We start from the raw sequence: 27,324 nt of genomic DNA, 5'->3' as shown, positions 1-27,324 counted from the left end.
AAGTCCTGGATCCCGTGATAGTGGCAGTGTGCAAAGGAGAGTAATTCATGGTTCTAGATCTCAGAGGAATATTTTCACACTCCAATATAAAGGGAATGGGACTTAATATACCACCTTTCTGTGGTTTTTTTCAACTACATTCAAAGTGGTTTACATATTATATACAGGTACTTATTTTGTACCTGGGACAATGGAGGGTTAAGTGACTTGCCCAGAGTCACAAGGAGCTGCAGTGGGAATTGAACCCAGTTCCCCAGGATCAAAGTCCGCTGCTCTAACCACTAGGCTACTTCTCCACTCCCATATAGAACATATAGTCATACTGGTCAGACCAATGGTCCATCTAGCCCAGTATGCTGCTTCCAACAGTGACCAATTCAGGTCACAAGTACCTGACAGAATCCCAAATAGTAGTAAGATTCATGCTACTGATCCCAGGGACAAGCAGTGGCTTTCCCCATGTCTATCTCAATAGCAGACTATGGACTTTTCCTCCAGGAACTTGCCCTGGGAGTGCATATTACCAATTTGAGGGCACCACAAATATTTTTTGAAGGTAATGGTTGTGGTGGCACCTTTGCTGCACAAAAAGGACTCATCTAGGTGAATGTACCACTGGATGAATGGGGTCCCTGGAATGCACACCAACATTCTTTTCTCTCTTCCACTATCCTTTTTCTGCATATTGAATGGAGTTCCTACTTTCTTTTCTTTTTCCTCTATTAAGTTGTGTGTATTATCTTCATTTTATGTTGTATTAGCTATTTTGTAAACTGCTCAGATGGTGCCCGATTGGTGGTATAACAAGTAATAAAACTTAGAAACGTGGCCTATGTGTAAAGGTATTATAGGTGCCTATTTTATAAAAACACATATGCATTTGTTTCTCTTTTCCTGCAGAAATAGTTAGATTGAAGCCAAGGACATTTACATCTGCTTAGAAGCAAGCGTAAATATTAGCGAGTTAAAGTATGCGTGAACATATGCACTTTACAAAATACGCATGTAAATTGTGACTGTCTGTGCTCTGCCCAAACTCCTCCCCTAAACATGCCTACCCTAAAGTCGTGTACAATTATGCACATAATTGCATCTTTCATACTTTTATATGCATATTTGCAAAATGCAAAAAATTCTTTATAAAATTACCTCCAATAACTCTTCTAAATAATTAAAGAAACAGAATCTACTATATTAGCCCAATTATAAGCCTCACCTTATAATTGTGAAATAGATTTTAGAAAACTACAGCCTCCTCACCTGACAGATGACAGCAGCATTCTGAAAGAAAAGCAAGCAGCAGCCCACATAGAAAAGGAAGAAGAACCAGCAAAGCCCTGTGCAGCAGTGGCAAGGATGGGGATGAGGGAAAAAGCTAGTATGGGTCTGTATACGGCTTGTGGAAAAATCAACAGTGGCCTGATGAGAGAGAATAGGTGAGAGAAAGGCCAAGAAGAAAAGGAGTGAGAAAAGGACAAGCAGCAGAAGGTGGGAAAAAAAGCAGGAAAGGATGGGAATGGGAAGGAAGAAAAAAACAAAGTGGGAACGGGGAAATGAAAAAGAAAAATTGTGCTGGGAAAAATATTTCTTTCAATGAAAAGCTGCTAATCTCTCATTTGGCACATGTACACTGGCATCAGAAATCTATGATAGGCCTATGCTTTGATAATTTCAAATATGTGCGAACATTTAATTTCCTTTGCAATACTTCACCTTTATCTGCATTTCCTTTGCAATCTTCCGAAGTTCTTGAAATTCAAATAGGTTGTTGTAGGTCCTTTCTACAATGCTGTTTAGAGCAGAAACAAATCTTTTTGCTTGTGATCTATTGCTCATTCCTGAGCCATGCTGAGAGCGCTCAAAGTCCAGCTTCCCAAACTCATCAGAATAGGTACCTAACAAGCTAAATATCAAATAAAGCCATGTAAGAATATTGTGCAAACCACTCTCACCTAAGCAACTTTTACCTAAAAGGATTCTCATAATTTAAATTTTGCAAATTTTACAGAAAGCACATGGGATTAGGAAGCATTTCTTTCTGAGGATGGAATACTAAAAGGTTAATGCTCAGCCACAAGAAGAATGGTCTAACTTAAGACAATTTGAAATCAAATATATATATCCAGTTACATTATTCATTTTAGTAGCCACTGGATATCCACATTAAGTTGAAACATCCAAATTAGACATTTCAAATTGAATGATACCTTCTATTGTTTGGCCCACTGAAATATTTAGATGTGCAGCAGCTATTATTGCCACTTAGTCATATAAGTTATACATCTAAATGACAATGACCCAGAATGCCCCAAACCCCGCCCCCTTTTGGGACAGTTAACTTTGGCCATATAACAAACCATACATCCAGAAAGTAGAGTTGCAGGGAAATGCAGCTACACTTTATAGTGACATCCTTCTGGCGGAGTCTAGTGGTGGAGCGCTTCATCTAGCTCAGGGATGCCCAGGCAGAGTTCTCTACTAGAGAGTGACGCGGGGACAAAGATTCATCCCCATTCCCACCCTGCAACAAAAGATTTTTTTGCGTTCCCACTCCATCCCCAGTCTTTATTTTCTTCCCTGCATCTCCCCGCTCAAAGCATAAAGGAAGATTTTGTGCAATTTTATGGGCCTAACAGGCATTGCAAATAAACCTTTTAGGACTATAGGTTAAAGGACAAATAATATTTAATACTGAAAGTGAAACCTTTTTTCAACCCTGCTCACTGCACTCATACTCCCATTTACATTTTTCCAGACCTCTCTCCCCCCCCCCCTCCCTTGCACATTCCCTAGTCCAGCACAATAGGAGGAGGAGGAGCTGCACATCAGGCCTACCTTGAGGAGCCCTGGTTGTGTAATGGCCTCTTCAGGAGCAGGAAAGAACCCCACTCTTTCCTGCCTGCTGCTTTCCATGATTTTTGGTAATACAGAGTGTAAACAAGATGTAAAATTCTTAGTAAAGATCTTTGCGTCTATGTTAATTAAAGACAGGGATCTATAATTTTGAACTTCTAAGGGATCTCTACTGCCTGCGTTTGCTTCTGAGCACTGGGGTCTCAGATGCCAAAAATTAATCTGCCAATTAATCCACACTAGAGAAGAATGCATATACGTTTGTGAATTGCTACAGCTGCCTGAGTGCTGGGATTTTATCTAGCTCCAATTAGCACCTAATAATCTGGATTCACAGAATGCATTATATTTATAATAAATACTCAAATCTTTGTAAATTAAAATGTTATTGTTCCATACTGCCATGTTCTCTTTCCAAGATTATCAGGAACTAGGGATTAAAAGACTTATTCAAATAAGAACATTTTTCAGTCTTCAATGCCTCACTTTTTTCAACAGTAGTTTGAGGCATGTTACATTCAGATATAGCATTTCCCTGTCCCTTGAGGGCTTACAGTGTTAGGGGTTCTTTTACAAAGCTGTGGGTTTTTCCGTGCACTAAAGCCACATTTAAAGCAGCCGTAAAAATGGCTTTTTCTATTTTTTGTATTAATGGCCATGCACTGTTGCCATTAGCGTGCAGACATTTGTTTTTTAAATTACCGTGTTAGCACTTAGCACCATCCATTTTTAGACAATAAAGGCTCATGTGCTAACTGGTTAGTGCAGGAATGCCCCCAGGTATCTGTGGACTAACCAGTTAGTGCACTGTAATATATCTGTGCTAACTGGTTAGTGCAGGAATGCCCCCTCTCTGCCCAACATGCCCCCTCAGAAAATAAATGTTGTTTTTTTTTAGGGTGTAGTACGTGCAGATTGCAGAATTACATTGTGACACTGTATCACATCTTACGTCCAACACAGCTTAGTAAAAGGGGCCCTTAATATCGCACTGAACTTCTAATGCTTTACTATTGGACCTCCAATATTGAATTAAAACTCAGATACTTCTACCTGAAAAATTAAAGGAATTATAGCTTGAATATAAATTGCAGTAGTCTGATCAGTAGAATAGATGCCTACCTTCCATTCGTTTAAAATATTTTTAAAAAGTAAAAAAACAGTTTAAAGAGAATTGCTACCTGTGTTTCATTATTTCTATGACATCTTCGGCATCATCCTTGGTTGATTTTTCCCTCAACTCCAACCTTGCCCGTGCCTAAAATAGAAAGCTAGGTGATGTTATTTTTTTTTAATGTACAGTTGCAGTGATCATTAGGCAATTGGTTAAAAAAAATGAAACCAATAGGCATTGGAATTCAAATTTATATCACCTATGTATGGCAAGAAAAACTGGAACTCTCTCTTTCAACTTATATTTCAGGGTGTACGGACTATTGATCATAGGACAATTGGTCATAGGGTCTTTGATCACACCGCCTTTTGGTCATAGGACCTTGTGGTCATATGTATAATGGGCACATCTATTATTGGTCATTTAGCCATTAGGTCACTAATATTGGTCATAAGGACTTATTGTCACAGTGCGTTCCCGTCATATGGCTATTGCTCATAAAGCCATTAGGTCACTGATATATTGGTCACAAGAACTTACTGTTATGAAGAATGTTGTTTTTAATATTGTTACATGGACTTCAAAGGACAGTAAGAGGCTATTTCTTTGGTCTCAATCCCAGTAAATCTCCTATATGCAAATTGCTGTTTATAATAATTGAGTCAGAATTGTAAATGTCTTTGAAGTCTTTCAGAAGTGCTGATAAGGCACACAATGTTATGCATGGCTGTTGGTTACAATTCTTTATAATGCTAATTGCATATGTTAACAGGAAGTAGTTAGTGCGATGCAAATGTTTGTACTCGATGGAAAATTAGAAAATGTAGTTATAACATCTGATCAAATTTTTACAATTTAGTATAAACTTTGTTTAAAAAAGTGCAACAGAGTGCTCATCATAAATGGAAGTCAAAGGACAGTATGGTATTTTGCAAGAAGAGGGAGGGGTGGGTTAGGTGAGAAATAGGGAGAGCTGGGTGGGTGAGAGACATGGAGAGATGGATGGTGTCAGCATTACCTTATGCTGTGCACGGCCCTAAGAGTTAGTTTAACTGAGGCTTCAGGGCCTACTCTGTATCAGCCTAAGACCTCTGGGAGAGCAGCTCTGACATTCCCTCTTCCCCTCATAGTCTGATCCCCTGGGAATGTCAGTGAAAGACAGGATGTCTCCTAACACCTGTGCTTCCAGCAATAAACCAGACAAGAATCTGCATAGGAAAACAATAGAAATATACCATTGTGCTAGTTCACAGGCATTCACACTTCCTTGGTGAATCAGGAGACACAGGATCAAAGTAAATCAAATTATATCATAGGTCGGTGTGTGGGAAAATAATTCATTATTTAAACACCAGAGAGGGACAGAGAGACAGAAGCATACACACACACACACACCTGCATCCATTCCACATCCACATGGACTCCCATTCACCGAAAGGCATTGGGCAGACCCTGAGACACACCAAAGCACTGCTGTATTATCTTTCTACCCTAAGTGCTGTAAGCTGACTTCTAGATAAAATAACTTTTGCCAAGCCACACTTGTGTGCTGTGTGAATCCGGGACCAAGGAAAGGAACTCAGAACCAGACAAAGCAACAGGCTGACATCTGACCTCTGGGGGGACATCTTACTTCTAACAGATGGCTGATAAGAGAGTGACAAAGCAGTATAATTTTGTGGTTTATAATGGGATAGAAAGCCCATATCTTTGCTAAATCCTGTCTGGTGGGTGTCAAAATATTTCATTATTTTGACTTCATGGATTGTCTTAAAATCTCCTTTCAGTATTCTGACCATAAGGTCATTGATTCAGTGTTCTGGTTTTGTAAAGTGCTGTCTTCTAAGCATTGAAAGTTCTGATTCATCCGAGTTTGAAGAGTATTTAATTGGAGGCATGCGAGACTGAACATTACGATTTAATGTAGCAAATTGTACAGATAACACTTTACCTAAGTCAGCAACAGCCTAACCAAATCAATTCAAGTGTGAAAACGGTACGTCTCTGAAGAGTGATTTCTGCAACCCAACCCGTCACAAATAAAGACTGGCCCACAGCAGGTGCCACCTTGTCTCACGGTTTGGCAGTTCTTGTCCTGCTGGTTATTGCTGGTAGCTGATCCAAAGAGGAAGAAAACACATCCTCTTGCATGGTTGGGTCCTTCCGTCCTGGCCCAGAAGCTTCAAGCGACTTCCGCAGAGCCTCCAGATCTGGAATCAGCATCCCCAGCAGCAATGGTTGTGGCAGAGATGTCCGTAGATCTGGAGTAAGAAATTCCTGTGCTGAAGTCAGGCGATGCCCCTCCTGGCTGCAGGATCTGACAAGCCGGCGACTCTCCAGAGACTGAAGAGCTCGCATCCTCATGCTTAATAAAAGACTCCATAGGACAGGTAAACACTGGAATAGAATGTGGCTGAGGTTCAGAAGGATAAACCCTCACCTTGCCTTTTTCTTCACTATCGTTAACGGCAGTGAGGGCAACACATTATGCCATCTTGACGCCACCCCTATATGGAAATACTTTTAAAATAAATAGCAGGAAATATTTTTTCACTCAATGAATAGTTCAGCTCTGGAACTCTTTACCAGAAGATGTAGTAACAGCAGTTAGCGTATCAGGGTTTAAAAAAAAGGTTTGGACAAGTTCCTGGAGAAAACGTCCATAGTCTGCTATTGAGACAGATATAGGAAAGCCACTGCTTGCCCTAGGATTGGTAGCATGGAATGTTACTACTATTTGGGTTTCTGCCAGGTACTTGTGACCTGGATTGGCCACTGTTGGAAACAGGATACTGGGTTACATTGCTGTTCTTATGTTCAACAATGTCCATAGAGGGCCAATAGACATCGAGCCTAGTTTGTTTAAATTAAGGTACTTCCACCAGTAATTTGTCAATAGATCTCAAACAACGGCTCAGTTGATACATTTTTAGAGCAGTCGCAATTGCGGGAGATGTTTCATTATTCAAAGCTTTATAAATCAGTGAGAACTTTAAATTGCAAACAAAACTTAATTAGTAACCAATGTAACTCCCTTCGATCTGGTGTAATATGACAAGAATGAGCCAAACCCATTAGTAACCTTACTGCTGCATTCTGAGCTACCTGTAAAGAGTGAAGAATATTATTTGGAAGGCCTAACAGGACATTACAGTAGTCAAATACAGGTTGGATTGAACTCCCAGTGATGTCAAAACGTGACAAGAGTTGCGCAAAATAGAAAAAAGTAGCGCAGAAAGCGATGAACCTTAAGGCACACCAGCAGAGATTGTAAACCAATCCGAACATTCACTCCCACTCTGTACACCAAAGCACTGATTTGAGAAAAAAAAGATCTAAACCAGCTCAAAACTGTACCATGAATAACAAAGCCTTATAACCTGTTAATCAAAATATTATGGTTCATGGTGTCAAGTTTCTGTGGATCACATAAGATCTTATAGCTGTCTTGCAAGGAACTGTTTTACTATGAGGGGCATAATCGAACGCGAACGCCCATCTGCATGGGCGTCTATCTCCGAGGACGGGTCCGCGAAGGGGCAGGCCAGACCGTATTTTCGAAAAAGATGGGCGTCCATCTTTTGTTTCGATAATACGGTTTGTGCCGGGCAAATGCATTGGGATTTGTGCAGATTTGAGCTGGGCGGTTTCGTTTTTCAGCGATAATGGAAACCGAAGGCGCCCAGCTCAAAAACGAACAAATCCAAGGCATTTGGTCGTGGGAGGGGCCAGGATTCGTAGTGCACTGGTCCCCCTCACATGCCAGGACACCAACCGGGAACCCTAGGGGGCACTTGTAAAAAGTAAAATAAAAAATTAAAATACCTCCCAAGTCCATAGCTCCCTTACCTTGGGTGCTGAGCCCCCCAAATCTCCCCCCCCCCCCAAAACCCACTCCCCACAACTCTACACCATTACCATAGCACTTATGGGTGAAGGGGGGCACCGAGATGTGAGTACAGTGGGTTTTGGGAGGGGGGTTGGAGGGCTCCCATTTACCAGCACAAGTGTAACAGGTAGGGGGGGATGGGCCTGGGTCCACCTGCCTGAAGTCCACTGCACTCACTAACAACTGTTCCAGGGACCTGCATACTGCTGTGATGGTGCTGGCTATGACATTTCAGGCTGGCATACAGGCTGGCAAAAAAGTTTTTAAAGTTCTTTTTTTTTTGTGGGAGGGGGTTAGTGACCACTGGGGGAGTCAGGGGAGGTCATCCCCGATTCCCTCCGGTGGTCATCTGGGCAGTTGGGGCACTTTTTGGGGACTTGTCCTTAAAAAAAAGGGTCCAGAAAATTCTTGCTTCTGGCGCCCTTCTTTTTTCCATTATCGGCTGAGCGCGCCCATCTCTCCTCGGCCGATAAACACGCCCCAGTCCCACCTTCACCACACCTCCGACACGCCCCCGTCAACTTTGTCCGTTCCCGCGACAGACTGCAGTTGGAGGCGCCCAAAATCGGCTTTCGATTATGCCGATTTGGGCGCCCATGAGAGAAAGGCGCCCATCTCCCGATTTGGGTCGAAATATGGCCGTCTTTCTCTTTCGAAAATAAGCCTGTATGTGATCCTTAATAATTAGTAGGTCCTGAGAAATATGACTTTTGCAAAAAGTTGGACTTACTAGCCGAAGAAAAAAGAAAGCTGACAATCAGGACACATGTAGGAGAAAGCATGAATTGAAGAAACACATGTACGGCGGTTGGTCTCTCGAAGAAGCACTTAGTGAAACGGAGGCTCTCTGTTGAGATAACCGCCAAGCAGTCATTTGAGTTAAGATAAGTGTTCTCATACTGGCATTTCATCTACTATATATATCCTTTCTATTTAAAATATTAATGAAATGAAGAAGTTCACAATATAAATACTATTTTTAAAAAGCACAGAAGAAAAATTCTAATATTGCATAAGTAGAAAAAAATAAAGAAAAAATTGTTTAACGGGAGGTTTTTTAGACCGGTGAAGAAGTTTGCAAGGCATAGCGTGAAAAAAAATCCACAACAAAAAGCTGAGCATCTAGGGTCTTTTCCTCCTACATCTACTATACTTAAAAAAATAATTCAGATTAAGCTTGCAATCATTCATACTTAGAATATTCTCTTCAGCAAATTTTTTGCCACCCAATAGTTCAACAAAAAGACAGTTAACAATATTATGCAAACATGTTAATAGTGTTTTGTATTGTAAACTGCTTAGACAGTCCTCTAACTGGGCAGTATATCAAATCATAATTAAACTTGAGACTTGCTTGACCAAAAGTATCATCTCTCCAGGATGCATGGCCTAGGTCGATGCTTTTCACCCCTTTCCTGGAGGCACACCTAGCCAGTTAGGCTTTCAGTATTATCACAATAAATAAGCATGAAATATATTTGCATACAATGAAGGGCATTTTTGAAAGGGACGTCCAAGTTTCGATGTGGACATCCTTGCAAAACGTCCCGATCCAGGGGCGGGGAAACCCATACTTTCAAAACAAGATGGACGTCCATCTTTCGTTTCGAAAATACTGACAGGGACGTCCAAATCCTTAAATTTGGTCATCCTTAGAGATGGACGTCCCTAGATATGGACGTTTCTGATTTTCGAAACCAAAGACGTCCATGTCAGAAACGACCAAATGCAAGCTATTTGGTCATGGGAGGAGCCAGGATTTCTAGTGAACTGGTCCCCCTGACATGCCAGGACACCAACCGGGCACCCTAAGGGGCACTGCAGTGGACTTCAGAAATTGCTCCAAGGTACATAGCTCGCTGAGCCCCCAACCCCCCCCCTCAAAACCCACTACCCACAACTGTACACCACTACCATAGCCCTTATGGGTGAAGGGGAGCACCTAGATGTGGGTACAGTGGGTTTCTGGTGGGTTCTGGAGAGCTCGTTGTTTCCTCCACAAACCTAACAGGTGGGGGGGGGGATGGTGCTGAGTCCGCCTGTCTGAAGTGCACTCACCCACTGAAACTGTTCCAGGGACCTGCATACTGCTGTCACGGACCTGAGTATGACATCTGGGGCTGGCATGACATATTTTTAAAGATGTTTTTTGAGGATGGGAGGGGGTTAGTGACCACTGGGGGAGTAATGGTAGGTCATCCCCAATTCTCTCTGGTGGTCATCTGGTCATTTCAGGCACCTTTTTGTGCCTTAGTCGTAATAAAAACAGGTCTGGGTGAAAAGGACGTCCTTCTTTTTTTCCATTATGGGTCAAGGATGTCCAAGTGTTAGGCACGCCCAAGTCCCGCCTTCGCTACACCTCCAACACGCCCCCTTGAACTTTGGCTGTCCCTGCAATAGAGTGCAGTTGAGGACATCAAATCGGCTTCGATTATACCGATTTGGACGTTTCTAAGAGGACGTCCATCTTCCGATTTATGTCAAAAGATGGGCGTCCTTCTATTTCGAAAATGAGCCCAAATGGGTCTCAAAAGACAGACAGGTTCAGGGGAATCACTTGGCAGCAACTACACAAGATCTTCCATAGATGCTTAGAACATTCTATTAGACCTTTCTCCATTTTGCTAGAAATGTCTGACATCCAACATCATTAGAAGAAATCACCCTCTTGTATGACTAATCATTTCTGCACATACTATGCAAGGCTGACAAGTCTACACAGCAACATAGTGATTGGTCCTATAGTATATATCTAGGGTTAGGAAGTAAGATCTGTATTAGCTGTTCCTATACAAGAAAAGAAAAACATTTTATGTATTCAAGGTGTACCTCAGTGAGACGAATTAGTGATTCCAACTGTCTAGTAGTGATAGGTGTGCCATCAACTCCTTGGTTTTGTTTCCTGAGTTCAAGGTAAAAGTCCTGGAGAACCTGAGCAGATTCAGGAGATAGCGTAGGATGCACATACTGCCGGGCATAGCCAATATATTTTCTCAATAGTAGATGTGGAAGGGCATCAAAATGTTCACCAGGACTGACCTAAATTAAATACAAACTTTTCTTAGGACATAAAAGTTATTCTTACATATCTATGGAGTATTTTATATTTGGAACAATAGAACTACACAACAAAGTTGAATGGTATAATGGGTAAGAAGACAGAGATGGCATTGCCCTGTTTCTGGCCTAGTAATCATCCAGAATAAAATAATGGCAAAGCCACAACATGCAACTTAGAGGACATCTTGAGTGAAAGACTGTATAATCACCTAAAAGAGAGGTACATATTTTATATATTCAGCAGGTAATTTTATCATTTTATTGGCCTTTTAGTTACAATCTAGGTTAAACTGATTGTAACTTTCTACTATTGATATTGTAATTCTCCAAAAAATGTCCAGTCTCTTTTTACTGTAATCCACGTAGAACTGGAAGGTTAACTGGAAAACATAAGTTCTGCTGTAATGTAAAAACCCTATTAGAACAAAAGGAGCAGCAAATGAAAAAAAATAGCTGTGAGGTTGCCAATAAAAGTAAATTTCAAATATTCAGAAATATAGCATACACAAAAGTAACTTCAAATTGAACTCTGGAATGTAAACATTTCTGTTTTGTTAGATTTTAGAATAGACCCTATATAGCTCACACAAAGGCAATACAGTATCTTGCAACAATTTTCACACACTTGTACATTTTCACATTATTTCATTTAAACAAAATACAATTGAAGAGCACTTTTCCAAAACTCATTCAACTCATCAACAGCAGTTTTGAGAAAAATATGGAGTGACGTTTGGACTGAATGAGTTTTGCACTGAGTATTCAACACAGAGTCATTAAAATACTATGGACTTAGTGAGTTTTGGCACAGGAATAAGCAACAGTAAATGAATCTTGCCTTTATGAACAAAATTTATTGCATAACTCAAAACTGACAAAAATTGGAGTGAGTTTTAGAAAAATGCTCTTCAATTCAAAATGCATTACAGTAGGAGTTTATTTTTCAGCTTGAAAGTATGACTTATGTTAATTAATTATAGAAATATATAAAAGTAAATAAAACGAAATCACACCCTTTATTACTGAAAACCCAAATTAATTAATTTTCCAAAAATTAAGAATCAAGCTATTTCCTTAACATCATCACCAGAACAGTCCAGAACATGTGGGTTATGTTTATTAGATTCTTGATATACCACCCATGCCTGCCAACCAGCAGATGGATACAGAAAATAGCTGTGAGCTCTGCCCTATAAGGGCACTGTACAGCCTTAGCTCTTCAGTATTCCTGTCTCCAGCAGATGATGGATTGGCCGTGCAGCTTGATTTACAATACAGACACATATTATTCTTTATTCATTTCAACATTAAAATTGGAAAAAGACATTGTTGCTCACTTTTGTATTTCATAACACATGGCATTACATTACCCTTCACAAAGTCATCCTCTTGACAGTCATGATCCCTTTAATATGTTGATGAGCTTCTTTAAAATAGTGGATAAAAAGCAACAAGGAAAAAGTGGCAAACAATCATTACAAAAGACAAGTAAATATACCTTTAGTCTTTCTGCTAAAGGTCTATCTGAAAGCACTTCGAGGACAGACATGTTTGAATCCTGTGTGTTGGAACGAGTCACTGAAGCACTGCTCAGCATTCCTTTCTTCCCACCTCTCAATGCCATCACATGCTCAGAGAGTAAATGGTCATGCGCTTCATTTGGAGTATCCAGCAAGATAAACACCAAATCAAATCTTGACAGTAAAGCACTTCCCATTCTAAAATGCAAAAAAACACAACTGAGTTAACTGAAACCCCCTTCCCATGACTGAATCACAAATTTAATTTCTTTAAAAATAGTCCAACTTCTATTTACGCACAAATAAAAAAAAAAAGTTATTCTTTTTACTCTAAGGCAGCACATTCACTTCCCCCCCCCCAACACTGCCATAGAATAATCAACAAACATAGAATAATCAAACACAAACACACACACACACACACACACACAGAATAATCAAACACACATACACACATATGTATATTTATTTACACATAGAGATAGTTATCTAGAGCAACGAATCACTTAATTTTGGAAGAAACAAAAGCATTTCTTTACTTTAAGTTCTCAGAGACAGTTTTGCCTTTGTTATAATGTCCCCCGACTGGATTTGCTGCAGCAATAATGGACGTCCTGGCTGGAAGGCTACAAACAATTCCAGCCTTGGCAAGGCTGATGCTCTGCTGTTCCATAGCTTCCAGTAAGGCTTGGTGCTGATTTCCCATCTTATCAAATTCATCTATTCCACAGATCCCTAGAAACATTAACACAAGTTGCATAAAAAGAGGATTTGCCATTATTACAACATCATTTCTATTTGAAAAACAAAAATCCGATGCACGAACTACTAGCCTCATGTAACGAGTGTCTGCTGTACTAGACAGCATATGCAGCTGAATCTCACAGCTGGAAAACAATGAAAAGAAAAAGCTGTGCTCTTTAGTGGCAGTTCTTTTCCTGACTTCCTTGACATGGGTCTTGCTAGGTAGCAACAAAGATGTGTGACAGGAAAGAGAATGGGCACACTTAAGGATCTTATTTTATTTCCTAAACATGAAATTCCTACCTTCATACCTATTTTAACTTGAGGAAATGTATCAGTATTTAACATACAGTTCTGAATTTTCAACATGTTTACGCAAAATACAGTACACATTTAGTACTGAGATCCTGTGGATCCACTGACTCATGATTTTCTCTGCTCCTCCCGCAGCTTATACTAATTACTGTCTCCTTTTCTCTCTTCCCCTTTGGTAAGATGATTTCATTCCTATCCATTGTTGGCATTCTTTTCCCTTTCATGTGCTATTTTATTGTATTGTAAACCACCATGTGATGCTCCCAGGAAGGGTGGTATATTACATTTTAATAAATCGATAAAAACATTGAGATTTTGATTTGCTTCTTTTCTTTTGCATCACTAGCTTCCATTCAAGTCACATATTTGAATGTAAACTATTCATATATCTACTACCATAAATCCAAAGCATGTAAAGTGCGTAGCTGAGCTGTCAAATAAGACTTCAAAGTTCTCTCTTGTATTTGCATAACAGTGGTTTATCCAGTCATTTTTCCCTCAGCTGGGCATATCTGAAGCCAGTTTCTATCAGTAAAGACAAATGTAGAAGAATAATGTTCAACTTCATATGTGTCAGTACATTTGGAAAACTGGAAACCTAAAACCAAATGATCCAGTTTCCTCTTTCCCCAGAGAGGAAAGGCTAAATAGGAGATTTTTACAAGAGCATTGTGCAAGTTGCTATGACACTGTCAGATGCCAAACACCTTCAACAAGAGTAATTTAGATTTTGATGGAGAAATTTTACTTCCAATTTGATAAGTGACTGAAAAACGATTTTACAGAATACAGCTCCCCAAAATCCAATTTAAGTTGAACCAAATATTGCTTTCTATTGCTGACCTACCAACACTTCTAAATTAAATCTCTTTCTAGATGTCCTCCATGTATCCCTCCATGTATGCTGCCTATACATCTTTTCATCAGCTTGATTTTTGTCTCTCATCCTGTTCTAATTTTTTTTCTACTTTGTTTTCCTCTGCTTATCTTCTGCTCTATTTTTCACATCTGCCTTGCTTTTTCTCTAGCCTTGCTGTCTGGTCTGATTTCAGCTTCACTTTTGAAAATCAAACACATATGAAATTGCTAATTATTCCATACAGGCCCATACTTAGGCATAGGCAGCCTCCTAGAGTGCCAAATACCAAGCTAAAGAGGAGCCTGCTCCTGTTTACTTAGTACCATGTTCCTACGCTGCTTCAAAGAGGTATCACTTTGGCCTTCCTAAGCTCCTCTTCCACTTCTTCCCCCAGTTGTTTGTGAATGCTGCCTTTACAGCACATCCACTCAGCCCAAGAGCAGAGAATGAGGACTAAAGGCCTGACCCAGGAATGGAATCTAGGTCTTCCATATGCTTCAGTAACAGTTACACTGAGGTACTGGTAGTATCAGTTGAGGTGGCAGCACACTCCCATTAAGGGAATATAACAAATACAAGCTATCTTTTATATATACAGTATATACTTGACTATAGTCAATTTTGTGTATAGGTCAAGGGCAGTTTTGGGGCTAAAACTGCTGTGACCTGCATATACGTAGAGGCCATGCACGTATACCCGTCTCTCTGCCTCACTCACACCCCACCTCACAGATGCAGTATGCCATCTCTGCTGCACCCCCCCCCCCCCCCAGCATGTCTTTTTTATTGTATGAGGTTTTGAAAAACTGCCATATTGCACATGGTGAATTTTGTGATTGTTAAATCATTTTGTTCAGATTTTAACATATATAGTACATATACAAATATTAGCAGTGTACAAATATTAGAACATTAGGATGCCAACCTATAAATGTTTTGTTCCTTTCAATTTACCCTTTTAGATCTTGTATGGTCTATTTCATGTATGCATCTTTTTTCTCTGCAATTCTGCTTTATGCTTTTCACTGTTATCCTCCTCCTCTAGTTTCTTCCTTTTTTTGCCTTAACCCATTCTTCCCCTAGCCTTCCTCCCTACAGACTCCTTATTTGAAAGAAATGAACCCTTACACAAAGAACAGCACATCATCAAACTATATCTTAAGTCCTTTCAGTTTCTATGTTTAATTTGCACCATTTAAATAAAGAGATTTCTGTATCTTTTAGGATGGTCTGTGCTCACCCAGCAGAAAGCATATGGATAATACAAATACAGCAAAGTCTGCGAACCCCCAAGTATAACAAAAATTACAAGCGATTACCATGATTAACCCTTCCCCCCCCCCCCAGCCAGCAGCTCGAGAATCTCTCTGACATCTCAATCCCCCCCCCCCCCCCAAAAAAAAGTGTACCTATAAAACTCTCTTCTACACAGCACCGGCATTGCAGCGGTACACCTAAGTCACCTAAGCTCTGCACTGGAGCACGCCCCCTCTGACTTACTGTTTCCGAACGGGCAGAACAGGTCAGAGGTCATGCTCCAGAGTGGAGCTCAGTCAGCATAGATGTACCACTGCAGAGCTGGTGCTGTGTAAAAGTGTTTTGAAGGTATATGGGGGGGAGGGGGGGGGGGGGTTGGGGCAGAATTGAGATGCCTGAGATTCTTGTGCTGCCGAGGGGGGGGGGGGGGGACTATTTAAAAGTCTTCCAGAAGGCCATTAACTTGGTCACCTTGATCTCCAAGAACAAGCGCACCAGCTTCTAGTCCAAAATCTCCACAAGCACTGTCTCTGGAGAGTGTTACCGTCAGGCCAGAGGTGGTGGTGGTGTTACCACATACATATACACCACGAGGGGCAACACTGCACACAGCCTGGAAAAGAACAAAGTACAGTATGATTTAATTGTCTATGTAGATAGATAGCATACATTATTTTGACAAAATCTTTCATTTGAAATTAAGTCTGATAGAACACGCAAGCAGCTAGATATTTATTACTCCTTGTGAATGCAAAACATAGCTGTCTACAACATAAATGAAATAATGATGACTTGCAATAAATTAATTTTGCCTATAAAACATTGTAGTCACTCACTTTTCTATTTATTTATTTCACTTATAGATTCACTAAATATCTATGTTCTTAACTAGTATCCACAACTGGACTATTTCTGAATCAATTTTGCCTATGTAATCCTTATTAAACACTTGCAAAAAAAATTACTGAATTTATAATATAAAAAGAATTAGAACATAAAGTGTCTCAAACTCTTCTTGGAACCTACGTTTATGGGAAGAAAGTGAACTGAAATGTTTCAGTGCTCACTATTAAAAGTTTGAGACGATTTTCCAAAATCATCATTCTCACCAACAGTCCATGATGGTTTTATTATCCATAATTTTAAATCCTAATCAATCTATTCGTTTGTAGAGGTTCGGAATAAAGTCCACTGATATGTTATTTCATTTCAACTAATAATCTTTTTTACCAAACATAGTACAATTTTTAGGCAGTTTATAAAATTGCATTCATAATTACATTAATCATATACACACTTAATCCATGTAAATAAAAAAAAGTACATAAATCTCATAAAATTATTTATAAAGCTAGCTTGAACAAGTGATGCCTTAAACCAGTTTTGGAATGCAGTAAATTTGTACACATCATCACAAAATACCTTCACTATATGCTCTGTAATGTAAATATCACAGCATATATTAATTGATGAAGGAAAAAAGCCTCAGTGAGCAGGATTGAACTTTTACTTCAAGCTCTCCACTTATTCAATATTCTAATCATAGGCAAAAAAAGTAAATCCTTCCTTAAACAGAGCAAATAAACTCTTGCCAGTCCACATTTAATTTCTTAAATAAAGCACTTAACGTTTGTAGAAATTAAATTGCACTGGCTATCAGTATAGTACAGAATACAAAAGATCAACCTTGAGTTCACTACCAAGCCACCTCCTCCTCTTCACCCTTCAACCCTCTCCCTCAACCAACCAACCCAGACCTCCTTCTCCTCCTTTCCTGATATCTCCAAGGAGGAAACCGCCCGCCTTCTTTCCTCCTCAAAATGCACCACTTGTTCCTCTGATCCCATCCCCACCAACTTACTTAACACCATCTCTCCTACTATCACCCCCTCCATCTGTCATATCCTCAACCTCTCTCTCTCCACTGCAACTGTCCCCGACACCTTCAAGCATGCTGTAGTCACGCCACTCCTCAAAAAACCATCACTAGACCCTACCTGTCCCTCCAACTACCGCCCCATCTCCCTCCTACCCTTCCTCTCCAAGACACTTGAGCGCGCAGTCCACAGCCGCTGCCTTGATTTTCTCTCCTCTCATGCCATCCTTGATCCGCTTCAATCCGGTTTTCGCCCTCTTCACTCGACAGAAACAGCACTTTCTAAAGTCTGTAATGACCTGTTCCTTGCCAAATCCAGAGGCCACTACTCCATCCTCATCCTCCTGGATCTATCCGCCGCTTTTGACACTGTCAATCATGACTTACTTCTTGCCACACTGTCCTCATTTGGGTTCCAGGGCTCTGTCCTCTCCTGGTTCTCCTCCTATCTCTCCCACCGCACCTTCAAAGTTCACTCTCATGGATCTTCCTCCACCCCCATCCCCTTATCTGTTGGTGTTCCCCAGGGATCGGTCCTTGGACCCCTTCTCTTCTCAATCTACACCTCTTCCCTGGGCTCCCTGATCTCATCTCATGGTTTCCAGTATCATCTCTATGCTGATGACACCCAACTGTATCTCTCCACACCAGACATCACCGCGGAGACCCAGGCAAAGGTATCGGCCTGCTTAACCGACATTGCTGCCTGGATGTCCAACCGCCACCTGAAACTGAACATGTCCAAGACCGAGCTTATCGTCTTTCCACCAAAACCCACTTCTCCTCTTCCTCCACTTTCTATCTAAGTTGATAACACCCTCATCCTCCCCGTCTCATCTGCCCGCAACCTCGGAGTCATCTTTGACTCCTCTCTCTCCTTCTCTGCGCATATCCAGCAGATAGCCAAGACCTGTCGCTTCTTCCTCTTTAACATCAGCAAAATTCGCCCTTTCCTCTCTGAACACACCACCCGAACTCTCGTCCACGCTCTCATTACCTCTCGCCTGGACTACTGCAACTTACTCCTCACCGGCCTCCCACTTAGCCATCTATCCCCCCTTCAGTCTGTTCAGAACTCTGCTGCACGTCTCATATTCCGCCAGAACCGATATACTCATATCACCCCTCTCCTCAGGTCACTTCACTGGCTTCCGATCAGATACCGCATTCAATTCAAGCTTCTCCTTCTTACCTACAAATGCACTCAGTCTGCTGCCCCTCACTACCTCTCTACCCTCATCTCCCCTTACGTTCCCGCCCGTAACCTCCGTTCACAGGATAAATCCCTCCTCTCAGTACCCTTCTCCACCACCGCCAACTCCAGGCTTCGCTCATTCTGCCTCGCCTCACCCTATGCTTGGAACAACCTTCCTGAACCCTTACGCCAAGCCCCCTCCCTGCCCGTCTTCAAGTCTTTGCTTAAAGCCCACCTCTTCAATGCTGCGTTCGGCACCTAACCCTTACCGTTCAGTGAATCCAGACTGCCCCAATTTGACTGCCCCTATCGGACCGACCGTTCACTTGTCTATTAGATTGTAAGCTCTTTGAGCAGGGACTGTCTCTCTTTGTTAAATTGTACAGCGCTGCGTAACCCTAGTAGCGCTCTAGAAATGTTAAGTAGTAGTAGTAGTAGTATAATATTTTAACTCTTCTCTACCAATCAATTTGTCTTTGTGGGCCTCTTTTTCATAGGCAGTGAAGCTACATAGGCCTGGAAGATCTGAACACGCACGACAACTTTCTATACCATCGTTGACGGCTATACATTATGCAGAAACCAGGCTGACCAACATTTAAGTAGCAGGACCATTATTTTGGAATGTTTCCTTGATATTTATAGCTCAGTCCAACTTTGCTGTAATTTAAGAAGGCATTAAAGACCCACTTATTTGTACAGACCTTTCCTAACATATAATGATGTTGGTTCTGTTGTTAGTGGAAGATTCTGTTGATTAGGAGCGAGTTGTTTTTAATCATCAGTTGTGAACAGCTTAGGTGTAAGCGGGTTAAAAGTTTTTACAAATACATAAATAACAAAAATAAATAGGGATATCCTGAAAACATGGCCTGTCTGCAAACCTCGAAAACTGAACTTGGACAAGCCTGCTTTAAACATTTACCAACATAAAACATCTGAAGGACAGTTCTATAACTGGGCGCCCGTATTTACATGGTATCGCCACCATCGTTTTCTCGCTCTCCAAAGTTCCCGCTGACTCCAACCTCACTTTCTCTCCCTGTGTGGCGGTATAGCAGAATTTCTCCAGGCTCTTTCATGGCGGCATACATTCCCCTGCACTGTTAGCCAAAGACTCGATAGCAGTGCGTCTATCACTAAGAAGAATCGCTCTAATTCAATGCAGCCCCTTCGGAGCCACAAAGCTATGCTGCCATCTGCAAAGGTCTTTACTGAAACTTTCTAGACCAGGGGTGTCCAACCTCTGTCCTCGAGAGCCGCAATCCAGTCAGGGTTTCAGGATTTCCCCAATGAATATGCATGAGATCTATTTGCATGTACTGCCTCCATTGTATGCAAATAGATCTCATGCATATTCATTATGGAAATCCCCAAAACCTAACCTGACCTGGCAAGAGCCGAGGTTGGACACCCCTGTTCTAGACAGAGAGAAGGCACCTTTTAGGACAGGTATTAGTAGTATTAGCTATGTATTACTGTAATTTTAGCAACTACAGTTAGAGACAATTTTAGCTGTCAGCAGTCACTAGTGGATAAGTGGTTAAGGAAGTGGATGTGACAGTTTCATTGATCAATTAAAGGGGTGCAGAAACCAAAAAAAGGTTAAGAACCCCTGGCTTACAGGAATACCTACCTCTTCAAAAAAATTCTACAGCTAATCACAAAGATAATTGCCTTCCTTTCAAATCCACCCTTCAAAAACTATATGAATAAACTCACTAAAACTCTACAACTGAACACAAAAGCTACCACTGCCTTCTCCTCTTTATTCAAAAAAACTATGAATAACCACATGAACTATAGATGCCCTCTCCACATTGCACAACACTATTGTAACTCCACCAAAATTTAAATTGTAAGCCACTTTGAACCAAAATTTGTTTTTGGATAATAGTGGGATACAAGAATGCATAAATAAATAAATAAACTAATTCCAAAATCTACTTGCAACAGAACTATGGCAGAAATATGCCCACCCCTTTCTGTGTATGAATTAGTAAATTATGCCTCACCTGCAACATCTGACTCTTTCCAAGTCCTGGGTCTCCAACCATAAGAATGTGTGGGTCTCCTCGGATGGGAATCCTATTTTTGTCATCAACATATTTTTGGCATCCTCCAAACAGAGCTAGTGATAAACCTGCCTTAACAATCTGTTAAAATAAAAACATTACACGTCAGAATTTTTAACTGTAACTTCCTAGCAACTTATAGTTCTATTCTTAGTTAATGGATCCCTCCCCCATCTTTCCATGAGCAATGGATCCAGAAAAGCATAGGGAATTCTTTTGAATACATCTTGAACTCCTACACTCCAATCTGCCAAATTCTAAAATTACTTTAAAAATAATGATATCTTTACTAAAAAATTAAGATGTAGAGAAAACTAATAAACAACACATAGCACCATTTTGGAGATGTGAAGCTGTCTCCGAGACACACACAGGATTTCTTAATGTGATGCCTGTTGTATATTTGACCCTGATGAAGCCTTATGAGTTGGCAAAACAGATCCCGTTGTGAATCAATGTTTTGTGCCTATTGCTAAGGCTTAAGCAGGCGCTTTGAAGATTCATCAAACTTCTGGATCTGATTTACTAGCTCCGTTGTGTCTATGGTATTTCATTCTTTCAAGAAGTTTGAATTACAATAAAATAATTTTTGTAATGTATTTTTTGTCTGTACTTTTTGAACTTTTTGAGAAACCTCTTTTTTGCTTCTGTGTTTAAAAACAATGAGACAGGCTGATCAGGGAAATGCAGTGGATGCTGCCTAACCGGATTTCAGTACCCGATCTCACTCTCGAAAACTCACCCCTACAAATTTAAATCATCATACCCCAGGTTCAAAATTGGTCTCAAGATCAAGTTCTTTCACCTACAGGAGGGGGCAGGATGTAGTCACAGGGCACCTCTTTTGATTCTACCTTTTTGTTGTCCTCTTCTACCCATCTATTGCTGTGATAACATTCTCCCTTTTCTTTCACTTTATCCACTTTCTCTATTTCTAATACTTGTTAATTATTCCTTGTCTTTCCACTTTTTAAAATTTTAACTATTAAATTTTAGACACTTTTTAACATTTTTCTATAAACCATTTTTTTGTATCCTCAAAAGGCGGTTAATCAAATCATTGAACTGATTTTGACATTGATCAGCACAGAATGGTTTGCAAATCAACAAGAACTAAAAACAGGACAGTCAGCTATAAATCAGGGGACAGAGAGTGATAGTGAGATAAACTCAAGGTTCAATGCAAAGTCATTTTTAAAAAAATACTTTTGTGGGCAATTTTCAACTGAATTAAGGTAGCCCAGCCCAGATACTACAGTAGACGAGGCCAGTCTAACCAGATCACCCTAAGACAGAGACAACCTCAGCCAAAGGAAGCAGAAGTCATAGCTGCAACCTGGGGTTCCAGAAACATTTCTGTGTCTAGATAAATACCTGCTAAGCCCATAATAGAGGCTCATTAAGAGTTTGACTTGATCAAAAGGGAATGTTTCTTCTTTTCCATCCACAATATCACAATTTATAACTCCATACCAATCCATGACCCTCCTCAAACAGGAACTAATGTTATCCATTGCTCCCTTTTTTTTCTGCAAGAAGGGGCATAGGATCTGCACATTGTGAGGATATGGTGTACATAGGCTAAGCCCCACCTTACAGTCTTACAAAGGAATCACATGTAGATATTAAATACATAGAAAACATAGAAAATGACAGTAAAGAACACATGGACTATATATAGTCTAACCACACACATCAACTACTAAGCTCTACAATCTTTCCCTCTCCTTCAGAGATCCTATGTGCTTGTCCTATGCTTACTTGGATTTAGAAACTAACGTTGCCTTCATTACTTCCACTGGGGGGTTGTTCCACGCATCCATCATCCTTTCCATAAAAGAAATATTTCATTTGATTACTCCTGAACCTATCTACTTTTATCCTCATCCTATGAACCCTCATTCATGTCTTTCATTTATATAACAATGTGCCTTATATGTGACTTGGACAGATTTGATAGAGTTTCTTCATGTTATGAAAAGCTTCATTGGCTGCCAGCGGAGGGCAGAATTCTTTATAAGCTTTGTTGTTTTGTTCATAAGATTCTGAAGGGAATGGCACCATGTTATATGTTTTCAATGATTAATCTAATAACTTCTAAGTACAACACTCATAATAATTTAAACCTCTCTGTTCCATCATACATACATTTATGTTCAAATAAATATTTTACAACTTTATTTTCATACCACGACTCTCAAATTTGGAATTATTTACCAATTTTGGCCTTTTGTAGCTAGAAGAATATTAGCGTTCCAGATTGTCCAAAGCTCCAGGTGTTCCTCCTAAAAAGACCACCAATCCTGAGTGTGAAGCCCATCTATATGAACTCCCAAACCCTGGCCAGATGCATCTGAAGTTAGAATCTTGTGAGATAGTGGAATTTGGAATGGGAGTCCCTTCATCAAATTGGATCAAATTATCAACCACAGCAACTCCACGAGAGATACAGCAACAGTGATGACATCTGCTAGGTTTTCCATGGCCAGATGGAAACATGCCATAGGTGTGACATGCACAGTAGAAGCCATGTAGCTTAAGAGCCTCAACATCTGCTGAGCTGTGACCTGGTTGCTTTGCCGAATCTGTAGCACAAAGTTGACCAATGCATCAGCTTGCTAATTTGGAAGGAATGCTCAGGCTTAAGCTTTGCCTAGTAGGGCTCCTATAAATTCCAATCTTTGTACAGGGGCAAGAAGGGACTTTGGGTATTTGATCACAAACCCTAGTAGCTCTAACACCCAAAAAATTCTTCACAGGGATTCCTGAGTTCCTTCCTTCCCTGGGAGCTGATTTGAGGCCAAAGGTGACACGGTCATAGCCGTGCCCAGTCCTACCTGCTGGCATCACTGCACACCGGGGTCTGGGTCTGCTGTTCTTCCCAGGACTCAGGTGGCCTGCTAAGGGCAATGCGCCACCCATTCTGCGTTTCCCAGTGCTCTGGGAGTTTCAGTGGGCCTGAAGGCTGCCCTCTGCAGGAGTCTCCCAATGCTGGACTGTGCCAGTGCCACAATGCTTCACTTAAAGGGCCATCTACAGCAGGACTAACAGGGCACCCACTGGTGATGTCATGTTCCATGGCCCATATAAAGGAAGTTGGGTGCTCCCTCACACTGTCTCCTTGAGGTTCCTAGTGTGTGTCTTGACTGCTGCCTTGAATCCTGCCTTGATGTCAGCCTTGTTCCAGCTCTATTCCTGCCTTGCCTGTGCCCTGACTCCAGCCCTGCCTCCTGTCCTGTCTCCAGCCTAGTCTTTAGCACCAGCTTGTTTTGACTCTGGTCAGCCGTTATTACCTGTTCTGTCTAGTCCTGGTGGTTCACCTGCCACCAGTCGGGGCCTAGCTAACCCTCGGGTTGGCTGAATAGCTTCAACTCGGCTGCAGGACATGGTACTGGTAATAGTGTTTTCCTACTGGAAATCAGAGATACATCCTGTGGCTGGGGTGTATCTGGTTAATAGCCTATTACCTCAGAGGAGGGAAGGACTTAATGCGGGAAGAGCCTATTACCTCAGAGGAGGGCGGGACTTAATGCGGGAAGGCCGGCCCGACGACGTGCAGGAGATTTTTACTAGCAGGGCAGACGCGAGGCACTGCCTGCTACTCGGCACTTCTCAATTTTTTTTTTAAGTTAGTGGGTGCAGCAGGAGGAGAACAGAGTTGGTAGGTGGGTCGGGTCGGGTCGGGGGGGGGGGACTCAGATGGGAGAAGGGTGTGGGATGGGGGTTCTCAGTTGGGGGGAGGGGGTAAGGGGGACTCAGATGGGAGAAGGGTGTGGGATGGGGGTTCTCAGATGGGAGAAGAGGGCTGGAACTGGGGTTTGAGAAGGGGCCATATGGGAAATGGGGGCCATGCATGGGGCTGGTGGGAAAATGGGGCATGCGTGAGTCAGGTGGGAGAATGGTTCTGGGGCTGAAAAGGGGGGCTCTAATACAAGGCATGTGGATGAAGGGGGCTGGAACTGGGGGCTGAAAAGGAGGGTAGGTGGGATAAGGGGGCTAGTACTGGGACTGGAGGCTGAAAAGGGGCAGGGGCTGAAACTGTGGGTACTGGGGGCTGAAAAGGAGATAGGGAGAAGTGGCTGGGGCTGAAGCTTGGGACTGGTGAGAGAAAAGGGCTGGGGACTGGGGTTGAAACTGGGGGCTGAAAAGGGGACAGGGAGGAGTGGCTGGGGGCTGAAGCTCGGGACTGGTGGGAGAAAAGGGCTGGGGCTGAAATGGGGGACTGGTGGAATAGTGGGGCTGGAACTGGGGGCTGAAAAAAAGGGGCAGAGAGAGGGGCAGATCCTGGATGGAAGGGGGAGCGAGAGGGAGGGCAGACCTGGATGGATGGGAGAGGGAGGGCAAATGGTGGATTGAAGGGGCAGAGAGAAAGGGCAGACAGTGGATGGAAGGGATAGAAAGGGCAGACAGTGAATGGAAGGGGCAGAGATAGAGGGCAGATGTGCACGGAAGGGGCAGGGAGAGAGAGCAGACATTGGATGGAGGGGACAGCAGAGAGGGCAGACACTGGATGGCAGAGAGAGAGTGAAGACAGATGCTGGATGGAAGGAAGACAGTGAAAAGAAGATGAGGAAAGCAGAAACCAGAGATGACAAACTGTAAATAAAATATATATTTTTATTTTTTTTGCTTTAGGATATAGTATTGTAGCTGTGTTAATAAATGTTTATAATAGAACATGTAAATAAGGTAATCTTTTTATTGGACTAATTTTAATACATTTTGACAAACTTTCAGAGAACAAAGCCCCCTTCCTCAGGTCAGCATAGGATACTGTAACAGCTCTATACTGTATTGACCTGAGGACGGAGGTTTTGGCCTCTGAAAGCTAAACGTATTAGTCCAATAAAATGGTATTATTTTATTTTCTATATTTGTTTTGTTTCTGTTTGTTAATTTGTAAAGTGGTGATTGGTATTTGTTAGTTTTTTTTCAAATTTACATCTGTTGTTTTTATATTTTGCACAGTACTAGGGGACATTTTCTGTTTCTGTGGTGTTGTATTGTATGCAGAGTCTGGCATCTTGGGGGTTCAGTTTAATTTTTGTCTAAATAGAAAGTTTAAATATTACTACTTATTCTATAGTGGATTAGGGTGTATCTGTGTTTGTGAAAAAGACATGGTTTTCAGTTGGCATTGACTGTGCAGGATCGACAAGCCCTGGAGCTTGGGGGTCTTGGAGCTCGGAGGGAGGGGTGGCCGGCTCTGGAGCTAGGGTGGGGGTGGGGCTAGGGTGGGCGGAGTTAGGGTGGGGGCGGAGCTAGGTGGGGCCTCGTCAAATTGGTCTGCATAGGGCCCCGCACTTGCTAAGACCGGCCTGCCAGAGACCTGCCTTTAGCATTTTTGCTGATAACACTTAGTACACTTCACAGTGAGTCACCTTCCATGAAACAGCAGCATGTTCTGTACAGATGAGCATAGGGGTAAAAGTAAATGAATATTTTAGGCGATAATTAAAAATTACAAAAGGAGGCTATACAGGGCCAGTCCTAGCACTAGGTGGACTAGGCACCTGCCTAAGGAGTTAAAATGTGTCTGTGATTGTGTATGTGGAGGGTGGGGGTTGGTAAGGTATGGCTGAAGCACCCCTGTGTCCCGCCTCTTCCAACAAAGTCAGCTAAGGAGATGCTAGGTCAGCAAAAGACAGTAAGAATCTGTCAACCCTCCATCACTCAAAAAAATATCTAATACTTTGTTCCCAATTGGGTTCCTCATGTACTGTGTTACTATCAGCATTTTGGTCAACTCCCTATGATCTATTGCACCAAACCTGTTTATCAGTACCGATATAGTCAAAATCAATACAGGCCTATGAATGCTTACCTCATGGCCATAGATAGTAGGGCAAAGAGAGCTGAAACACAAGAAAACATAATATTAATGTGCTGTCTGCTATGACCATTCGAAAAAAACGGAGGCTGACTCTACAAACTGAGAACTTTGCAGGAAAAAAAACCAATCTATTCACATAGACATGTAGCCAGAAAGCAAGACAAAATATCCCAAGTTAGCCCAAATATCTTTTTGGCAGTAGGAAATAAATTGCTGAAGGCTATTACAGAAATTAAAATATTTAATGCAACAAAGAAGTTTTTATGAACTGCAGTCAAGGTATGCATGAGAAACAAGGTACTCACATATAGGTCAGCCTCACATACAAGACGCATCCTAACTTTTACCCTAAGTACTGAGAAAATGACAACTTGCTTATAGGACACATTTGATGGGGGGGGGGGGGGGGTGGACAGTGGGGCAGCAGGAGAGCATCTCTCTCCTATTCTTTCCCCTGCTTTCAAGGCCAGCATCTCCCCTTCTCCTCCCTATCCATCCAGGGACCAGTGAATCATCTTCTGTTTGATCCCCTGGTCCCATGGCCAGCATCTAACACTCCTCATGTGGCCACTGTCAGCCTACCTCTTCTGATGTAGATCCAAAAGGTGCTCTGTGCTGGCACAGGGCCTTCCAATGCAGATTCACCCTCCCCCAACAGGAAGAGCACAATGGGAGCTTCTGTGATGCATTTGCTGTTGGAAGGAGAACAGGACATGGCAGCACTTGCACATAGG

At 41.7% G+C, this 27,324-nt stretch overlaps 1 protein-coding gene across 1 annotated transcript in view; it reads right to left on the bottom strand.

The window, feature by feature from the left end:
• MCM8 (minichromosome maintenance 8 homologous recombination repair factor) overlaps positions 1–27,324 on the bottom strand; it is an 88,244-nt gene that overhangs the window by 6,923 nt on the left and 53,997 nt on the right. The window contains exons 11-18 of the mRNA XM_030196309.1: positions 26,582–26,612; positions 20,698–20,838; positions 16,083–16,224; positions 12,976–13,171; positions 12,415–12,634; positions 10,686–10,895; positions 4,035–4,111; positions 1,714–1,903 (exon numbers count right to left, since the gene is read on the bottom strand). Coding sequence (XP_030052169.1) covers positions 1,714–1,903; positions 4,035–4,111; positions 10,686–10,895; positions 12,415–12,634; positions 12,976–13,171; positions 16,083–16,224; positions 20,698–20,838; positions 26,582–26,612 — 1,207 coding nt within the window. The remainder of the gene's footprint in view (positions 1–1,713; positions 1,904–4,034; positions 4,112–10,685; positions 10,896–12,414; positions 12,635–12,975; positions 13,172–16,082; positions 16,225–20,697; positions 20,839–26,581; positions 26,613–27,324) is intronic.

This window comes from Microcaecilia unicolor, chromosome 3 (genome assembly GCF_901765095.1).
Source record: "Microcaecilia unicolor chromosome 3, aMicUni1.1, whole genome shotgun sequence".
NCBI lineage: Eukaryota > Metazoa > Chordata > Amphibia > Gymnophiona > Siphonopidae > Microcaecilia > Microcaecilia unicolor.
Note: the sequence above shows the minus strand (reverse complement) of the source record. Positions and strands in the feature narration are given on the sequence as shown.